A 9,046-nucleotide genomic window follows, 5' to 3' on the forward strand; every position below is an offset into this window, starting at 1 on the left:
GCTCCAGGCATGGCTCCTCCTCTTATGGCTGTGAACCCCCAGCCTTGCAAAGGCTCAGAATCCCAGAGTCCACATTATTTCCTGAGTGGCTCACAGCCAGGTCCTGGGCTAGTCTTAGAGACAGTGGAGGATGCTACATCCTAAAGCAGGGGAAGAAGAGGGACACGCTGTGGGCTGTAGCAGCAGTAGCATGGGTCAGCTATAGAAGCTGGGGCAATGTAAGGAGCAGGTTCAAGGACAGAAGCCCGAACGTTCTGATGAGTGTGGCAGAGGCACCAACCAGCACGTGCCGGAACTTGAACAGAGATGTTCTGCTCTATCTCTGCAAGGTTAGCTGTAGCAGGGAGGATGCCTTCTCAGGGAGGATGCCCAGGGTGGGTAATGTTGTTTCAGACCAATGGAAAAGATGATGCTTAATGCTCCTGGGCTGAACCGGTGGCAGCAGATGCTGCTGGGATGTGCCAGGGCTTGGGAAGGGGATTCAGCCTTGCCTAGGCAAGCACGTTGGGCTTGAAGCCATCTGAAGAAAACTTGGGGTACAGTGAGGTTAGGATAGGGTGAAGGAGATGGTGCCTGAATGGTGCCAGGGGTTCCCCTTGAATTTGAGGTTCAGAAAGTCATCTGCATTCCCTAGCAGCCTGAGGCTACAGCTGGCATGCAGAAAATGCTCCCAAAGCATTGACTCCTCATTTGGTCCACAAGGTAATTAAGAATGGGATGAAAGCCTGATACCTCTGCCTTCATTTTTTGAGTGTGTTCTATTTAGTTTGGGTAAGACTCATGCATGTAGTTATGATAACCACTCAAGGAGTGTTTATAAACAACAACAACAACAGCAACACCTAACCCAACTCACCCTTCTACATGGCTGAAAGTACAAAGATAAGAGGAATTTAACCTAGCCTGGTGGTGATGGCTCACACCTTTGATCCCAGCACTCAGGAGGCAAAGGCAGGTGGATCTCTGAGATCCAGGCCAGCCTGGTCTATAGAGCGAGTTCAAGGACAGCCAGGGTTACACAGAGAAACCCCATCTCAAAAAAATAAAACAAAACAAAGAGGAACCTAACCATCTCTCACAGATTTTCCTCCATTCATTGTTCTAAACACCAATTACTTTGCATTCCCCAAACAGCACCATCTGAAGCCTTTAATGAGCAGACAACCCTGCAAAGCAGGGCAATTATCCAAATAAGGAAGCTTCCCTCTGGACCAGGAAGATGTTGGAAAACAAACTGCTTCCCCCAAATGGTCACAGTAGCAACTTCTTCTGACCATCGTGCAGAATCCTAGCTGAGATAATGATCAACCAGACCACATCTTTAGTCTTGACCATGACTCTTTACTTGCAAATATTTCTGCTCCCATGCTGATTCTGCCTCTAAAACTTCCAGTTTATGGCCATGCCCTGAGGATAGATTTAGGATAGATCACTGGATCTCTTTACCTGTTCATCTTCCCAATGTGTCCATTGATTAAGTCCCTTTTCTCTACCTTCTTACCATCTTGCCCCCTTAATTGATATATTTAGGACAGATGGCTTAGTCTAGCCAGTTGGAACTTCTAGAACCAGAACTGGGACTTCTGCCTTAAAACTCTAGAAGCAGGGCGCTAGCCCTTCAGGCCCAATCAGACTCCTCTGAAGGAGGCCTTCTGCCTAGGGGAACACAAAGCTGAGGAACAATCCAGAGACCAGTGCCACTCAAGACTGTTCTGGAAATAAGAGTGTGTGAGAGAAGAGATCAGGGATCAGACACATGGCTCAGAAAGTTACTCACCGGCTCCTCCTCACTGCTAGATTTTGCAGCCATCTTTTGGGGGACCTTTTCCAGGATGGGCATCTTGGTGATTCTTGCTCCAGAGTAGCAGAGCTATAGACCTTGGAACAGAGGAGAAGCGGCATCACAATGAGCCACTTAGGCCAGAATGAATCCTTCACCTCCCACTGCATTACCTGCATACCAGAAGGAGACTAGAGGCTGTCACTAGTGTGTAGTCTCCTTCAGCCCTGTGCCCCTGAGCACAGTGACCTCTGTGAATCCCGAGGGGGGAGAGAGTGGATCCTGCCTTGAGTCACCAACTTGATGGCTTTTATGAAGCTGATGTGACTCAAGGCTAACTGGCCATCCCTTGCCCATCCCAACCTACCACGGTCAGAACAGTAGTTTGGTTCTCCTGGAACTCAACTGATAACGCCAAACTGTAGCTCCTCAAGGGCTAAACCATACTAAACTGTGCTCGGATCTTCCTCTAGGATGCCTGGGTCTGGTGTGCAGTAGAGAAGAAGTGAATTCAGAAAGGCCCTCCCCCAGGTCCTGTGTGTGTATGAGTATGTATGCATGTGTGCTGGAGTGGCCTCAATTCTTCTAAGGCCCTGTATTCTGTGTGACATTCTGGGCTGCTTGAAGACCCTGGGGTCAACTAGCAGAGTGGTGACTTGGGGAGTCTCTGGGCAGCAGCCTCCAAGGGTGGGTACAATGGGAATATGGAAGGACATGTTACCAAAGAGTAGGTAGTCAGGACCTCTAGGGTCTCCTGACCTGGGAAATACGGACCAGTTTGGAAGGCACATTAGAAATAAACTAGGCTAAGAAGGACACAGGCCATTTTTTTTTTTTTTTAGAGCTGTAGGGTAGGTACATCCTCTGCTCCACTAAACCAAAACCTGCTTGGATGCAGTCAAGATTTCTACCAACCTACCCTTTACTCTCCACCAAGCAGCTAAAACTGATGCTTAGCCTGTTGGACCACCACCAGCAGCAGCCTCACTGAGAGTCAAGCTCAGTCAGGTGCTGGCATAAGGCTCTGTTTATCCTGGGGAGACACCAATCAGAAAGGTGGAAGAACCAGACCCAAGGATAGAAAAGTCTGGGAATGCCTGGCCCCACTAGAAAGAGAATGTAGAGGCCTTGCAGGCTTTTACAGTGCACTCCCAACACAATAGTCCTTGAGCCCAACTGTGCCTAGAAATTGCCAATGAATATGTGAGTGTCTTGTTGATTACTTTGAGGGTTCAACTAAGCTGAGGTCAAGCTGATAAAGGCTCTACAGATTATTCACCCAAATGCTTCCTCTTGTACCACCTCAACAGTGGGAAGGGAAAACACTGGCCAGGCCGCAGTGACTTCATATCTTGGAGAGGAGAATGGACTCTTGCCAGCTGACATTCTGATGGCTGTCCCCTTGTCTCCCCCAACCCCCAACTCCTTACCTCCTTTACCCAGGCTTAGTGGGTTTGTATGTGTTTGTCTTCCTGTGGTTTGGTACCCTCCCATTTCTGCTTCTGCTGGCCTGGCTGGTCAGGGCTACTGAGAGAAGTCTGCTCTGCCATGAAGGTCCCACATCAGTCTGATCTGGCTGCCTAGGCTCTCTGGGCTTCCAACCCTGCAGAACTGCCACCTGCCACGCCGGCATTCCCTGCCTTCCCAAGAACAGCTGGAGAAAACTGGGACCCAGGGATGACAGCAACGGCCCCTGGTATTGGACACCAAAACCACAGACCTTGGGCTTGGTAGATGTTAGGTGAAGTAAAAATAACGTGGGTGGGCGGGTAAATATCAGGGGAGTCCGAGCCCTGATAATGAAGCCCTCCCAGAACAGGCATCCAGGAAGCAGAATCCCACAGTCTCCTGGATGTACCCCGACGATCACTGGTACCTGGGACGCTGGAGACTCTGAGAGTCTCCTGGGAGCTGTCCCTCGGTGGACAGCTCCTCCGGAGGGACAGTGCCTGAGTCTGCAGCGCACCACGGCTCAGCTCTTCGTGCCAGCACAGGGCTGCTGCCCTGCGCTCCTCACCTGCTCTCCTGGGCTGTTCTGCGCCGAACCCGCGCTGCTCCACACCAAGCAGGGCTGGGCTGGAGGCGGCTGTGTGAGCCAGAAGGACCAGGCAGCTTCACCAGAGATTGGGGCCACCGCCTAGCCCTGTAGTAGAGCCTCCGACGGACGTTGCCGGGTCCCAGCAGCTGCCCGACTGACAGCAAGCAAACCAGCCCCACCTCTCTCAACTCCCTCCCCTTCCACCTCCCTCCCCTTCTCTTTTTCCCCCTCCTCCCTCGTCCCTCCCTCCTTCTCTTCCTCACAGTCCTCTGCTCTACCACCCTACGCCCCGCCCTGTGATTCCCATCTTCTGTCCTCAAAACCCGTCTCAGACAGCTTCACGGATGAGTTCGTACTCTGGCATCGCATCTAGGCTCTGGAAAGGGGCACAGAACATTGTCGAACATTGTCCTGCTAATGCCCATCACCTCACCTCAGCCTTCCCCGGTGGTTCCCAGGTTACCCCATCTGCATGGTCTCCTGTGCAGCTGTTTATGCAGCATCCTGTGGAGTGTTTGGGTCAGAAGCAATTCTGCCCCTGCTAACAAGCTAGACCAGGCTAGAACCCTACTGCACCTCTTTAAAATATTATAATTTAATGAGTTTGTTGGCCATTCTGGGACCTCCCTTCCTTTCTTTGCCATCCTATTCCTGCAGGAGCGAAGAGAATCAAGGAAACACAGACTTGGTCCACTGTGATGGCTGTCAGGGATTGTCTGAGAACTCAACCAAAGGTCCACAGACACATCTCCCAGGCAAAGTACACCCTCATTAATATATAGTATATATCTCACACAAGCAGACTCATAGACAAGGACAGACGGACAGACAGACAGACAGACAGACACACACACACACACACACACACACACACACACACCAACAGTATACACACAGCTTACCCTAACCCACTGCCTCTTGACTCTGAAAATCAGAGTCTGTGATCAGACAGCAGGATCCAGGAATAAGAGTGCTGCCTACAACCCGGGCTTCCACCATGGGAAATGAAGGGTGGGAAACTTCCCTGACATCCTGAATGGCCAATTTCATTCAGGACAGGGCAAGCTAGGGATTGGCACCAGTTCCCACATCCACATTCCTTCTCATCTCCATTCAAACTGCCACAGACTGAACCACTGCTCTCCGGTTCCTCAGGTAATAGAGCTGTAAGGGATACTGTCCTCAGGCTGGAGCCCTTAAAGCAGGGACTGCCTCTCCCTTCTCTGCAGAAAGCAGTTCCCTCCTGCGTGCTTCTTGACAAGATGGGATTCCAGGGTGTGTGAAAACCCAGTTCAGGCACTGGAGAGCTCCTGGTACCAGCTGTCCTCCAAGGCCGGGCATATCCACAAGCTCCCTCGGGTGGAACCTCCAGGTGCTGCACTAAGCTTGGAAAGGAGGGACCATGGTGTGTGTGTGTGTGTGTGTGTGTGTGTGTGTGTGTGTGTGTGTGTGTTTCTAGTTATCCATGGGGGAGAGCCCTATTTGAGTTTGTTTTCTTTTACCAGGCAGCAAAGGAGCCTATTGGGGTCTCAATACTCCTCAGGCCTGAACTGAACACGTGAAACCCAGGCCAGCTTTCTCTCTGCTCAGGTTTTGTGTCACACCACCCACTCCTAATCAGTAAAGAGACGGCCTCCTCAGACAGATATGGTTTATTAATTCAGGCCGGAAGCACCGGGGTGCAGCAGACCAAGTTTGGCACTGGAAAGATCCGCAGGAAGGACAAACAGCTGCATGAGTATTTTGGGGCGCTCTGTCGGCGCTTGGTGATCGCCCATACATCTCTTTCCCTCTGCCAAGAGCCTAAAAGTTTCTCATGCCTCCCTGCTCCATTCCCTCAACAGACATGAGAGTGTGTAAGGGGGAGGGGCGGTGAGATTGAGATGGGTCACGAAGAAGGGATCCCAGCAAGGGAATTCAAGGCTAGGGAGGGTACTAGGGTACTCGCTGGAGGAGGTGGATCCCAAGTCATATATGGCCAGTACTCTCGCAGAATGGCCATCTTGACCTAAACGGGGAGGGTAGGTGGCCTGGAGGTCTGCTAGCTGCGGGTATAGTAGCTGTAGTCGTCCTCGCACCCATCAAAAGGGCCAGGCGGGCTGCAAGGTTCACCGCTGTCCGTGCCCTGCACAGAACGCTCACGCAGGCGCATGGCGTCGTACAGGCCCTGCGGTGGTTCATCAAGCAGCACATCGCGCTCGGAACGCGAGCGTGTAAGGAGACCCACATTACGCAAGAGCAATAGGACTGGTGCGTAGAGCAGGTTGGCCAGGCCCATGCCAAGGCTGAGCTGCTCAAAGCCAAGCGAGTGAACAATATGGCCTGCCACTATGGGCCCGAGCGCGTAGGCCACAGAATAGGAGATGTCAGCTATGGCATAGACGCTGCCATAGACTGATACATGGCGCACGTCCACCAGGAAGGCGAGCGTGGGTAGCAGCGCCGTGTCCACTAACGCGATGCCGAAGCAGAGGCCGCAGAGCGAAACCACTAGCGGCGCGAAGGAGCGGCAGGCGGGCACGATGCACGAGCTCACTCCAATCACCGCTAGCCCGAGAGCGCCATACAGCCACTGCAGGTGTGGATAGCGCGCCGCTAGGCGCACGGTGAGATACACGCCTAACACGTGCGGCACGAACGCCGGCAGCCAGGCCATGCCCATCTCCCATTCGGATGCCGCCATTGTGTGTTTCATCCACGTGGCTATGGTGGGCTCGAGGAACGCAAGGGGAATGTTACAGGTCGTCAGCGCGCCGGCTACCACAGCGATGTAAGGGTCCAGCATAAGGCGATGGATAGGTGTGCCCACGGGCAGGTTGGCCCGCGCCCGAGACGCAGCCGAGAAAGGCTTAGCCACCGCCAGCAGCAGCAGCGCGTCGAAGAGCGACACGGCAGCGAGCACTAGAAAGGGCACACGTTTGCCGGCGAACTCATAGAGGATGCCCCCAAAGGGTGGCGCCACCAGACTTCCAAAGCTGATGAAGGCCAGCGCCACGCCCAGGGCACGACTGCGCTCAGGCTCCTCGGGATACTTGTCGGCGATCATGGCTATGCCAGATGTGTCCGCGAAGGCTGAGCCCAGGCCTTGCAGACTGCGCGCAGCGAAGAGCGTGGCATAGTCCTCTGCAAAGGCAAACATGACTGTAGAGGCAAACATGACGCCCAGGCCAATAAGCAGCGGCACGTCGTAGCTCATGCGATCAATGAAAGGCCCGCTCAAGGGGTTCACCAGAAGCTGCAGGATGGCTTTGGAGGCAAACAACACCCCTATCTTCACATCTTCACTTTCTGTGGGGTAGCGAGGCCTCAGGATTGACCGGCCAGACCCTGCAGCCGTCGGGGACGCCGAGGTGTTGGCCAAGTAGGCGCTGTCATTAGCCAGAGTGGGCGGCGGCAGGGTGGGTTCCCACACCTCAGAGGCCAGGGTAGGGCTCTCGCTGCCCCCTCGCATGTGGGCGATATAGTCGGGAACAATGGGAACGATGACCATGTACAACATGTTGTCCAGTAACAGTGCAACGCACACGATGACCAGCAACAGGCGCCGCTGCCGCTGGGGCTCTTGTAACGCGGCTCCCACCGCTTCCGACAGCTTGGTGGCCGCCGCTCGGGCCTGACCGGTTGGCGCGGTGGGTTCCATACCCCTGCCCGCTGTCCTTCCGAAGATGCCTCTGCCGGAGTCGGGCGCCGGCGTCCCGCAGTGCAGAGGCTAGGGTACGGGACTTCGGGGGCGCGGTCGGTCCTAGCCGCGGAGCGCCCCCTGTGCTTCAGGTGGCCGCGGGGCTCATATCCCCGAGCTCAGAGAAAAGCAAGGACTGTCCCGCGTGGTGCTGCTGCTCTTAGCTGCTCCAGGGACCAGTTGCCTCTGTTTCAGGTGCAACCGCGGAGGTGGGCAAGCAGAGGGGTTGAGGCGGGAGACTGGGTGCGCGGTACCCAGAGAACGCAGGAGCAGTCCCTGCAGCGCAGAGGCCGTGTGCGCCCGCCCAGGGGCATGCTGCCACCGCCCGCCGCCTCTCCAGCCCCGCCGCCGCGCTCCCCTCCCCGCGCGTCCGTTCTTGCCTCTTCCTCCGCCGCCTCTTTTTTTCTCCCTCCACTTGGGGCTATGACGCGGTGAGTCTCGGCCCCCGAGTGGTGCCCGGGCCACTGGCGTCGCTCATGCTAATGCGACGTCGTCGGGGCGGGGGCCGGGGGCGGGGCGCGTCCGGGCAGGGGTCTGCTTTATCAGATGCACCCAGGCTGGAAGCCAGGGAAAGGGGTCTTTGGGAGCAAGCGTCCCAAACAAGCCCCTAGGGATGGTTGCGCTGTGGAAAGAACCGGCTCTCGGTTTCCCCCTGTTCTGGGACCTACAGGAGTGAGGCCCCGTTCTTCCCCTACTTGGTAGGAGGGGTGCGGCAGCTGGTTCCCCGCAGCCTGGTGGGAGCAGGGACAGCCGGGGGCTCTAGACCTCCTCCTCAGCCTGGACCTCGGCGCACAGCGGGCACGGAGCCCCCGAGGTGAGCCGTGCTGCCTCCATCTGTTCTCACAGCTGGAACGCGCTGCCAGGACCCGGGGGCTCAGCGCACGCGTCCCCCTTCCTCAACCCCGCCCCCAGCCCCTCTCATCCCCTCCTCCGGGAAGGGAGGGGGAAGGTACAGAGCCTTCAGGGTCTGGTTCCGACCCACCTGCCCTTGGGCGGAATGTCTTGGCCGAGAATTCCCGACTGTGCGCGTGTGAGGACTGTAGGGAGGAGTCGTTCTCTGCACGCAGGGTCCTGGACGTCAGCGCTAACCCCTTTTGACCTCCCCCTGCCTGGATTCTCCCTTTCCCCTTTCCCGGTGGCGGGTCCCCCCTCCCCCTCCTCCCTCCCAGCCCCGCCTCTTTTCCCTTCCTTTCTCCTCTCCCTCTCCTCATTCTTACTCCTCCTAGGTCCTCTCCTCTCCAGACCAAGCCTTCCCTCTGCTCTTGCGAGCCTCCACTCACTTTTCTGCATATTACCCCCCCCCAACCGCCTCCGAGCCCTGAGTGGGCTCACAAGTGGTGTGGCGCTGCTAAGAAGCCCTGCGTGGAAGCCTTTGGGACTCACGCAGCAGTGCCGTCAGTAGAAACTCAGGAAGGCTCACCTTCCTTCCAGGAGGGCTGGCTGCACAGGCTGGTTTGCAACCTACAAGCTGAAGTAGATCAAGCTGTACCCTTTGCCCTATGTGTCTTCAGACTAACTTTGACCCTAGATGGCCCGTGAGTCCAGTGTT

At 55.6% G+C, this 9,046-nt stretch overlaps 2 protein-coding genes across 2 annotated transcripts in view; both read right to left on the bottom strand.

The window, feature by feature from the left end:
* The window catches only part of Chat (choline O-acetyltransferase), a 51,812-nt gene extending 47,920 nt beyond the window's left edge, over window positions 1-3,892 (bottom strand). The window contains exons 1-2 of the mRNA XM_051202579.1: window positions 3,798-3,892; window positions 1,778-1,878 (exon numbers count right to left, since the gene is read on the bottom strand). Of these exons, the coding sequence (XP_051058536.1) occupies window positions 1,778-1,840 (63 nt within the window). The 5' untranslated portion in view covers window positions 1,841-1,878; window positions 3,798-3,892. The remainder of the gene's footprint in view (window positions 1-1,777; window positions 1,879-3,797) is intronic.
* A 1,966-nt stretch (window positions 3,893-5,858) lies between these two features.
* On the bottom strand, window positions 5,859-7,550 carry Slc18a3 (solute carrier family 18 member A3). The gene has a single exon (XM_051202601.1). The coding sequence runs from the start codon at window positions 7,456-7,458 to the stop codon at window positions 5,860-5,862; it is 1,599 nt and encodes a 532-aa protein (XP_051058558.1). The 5' UTR covers window positions 7,459-7,550; the 3' UTR covers window position 5,859.
* Between the last annotated feature and the right edge of the window lie 1,496 nt (window positions 7,551-9,046).

This window comes from Phodopus roborovskii, unplaced genomic scaffold (genome assembly GCF_943737965.1).
Source record: "Phodopus roborovskii unplaced genomic scaffold, PHOROB, whole genome shotgun sequence".
Classification (NCBI taxonomy): Eukaryota; Metazoa; Chordata; class Mammalia; order Rodentia; family Cricetidae; genus Phodopus; species Phodopus roborovskii.

Coding starts and splice junctions, on each gene's coding strand:
- Slc18a3 (XM_051202601.1), bottom strand. CDS start 7,458: ATGGAACCCACCGCGCCAACCGGTCAGGCCCGAGCGGCGGCCACCAAG.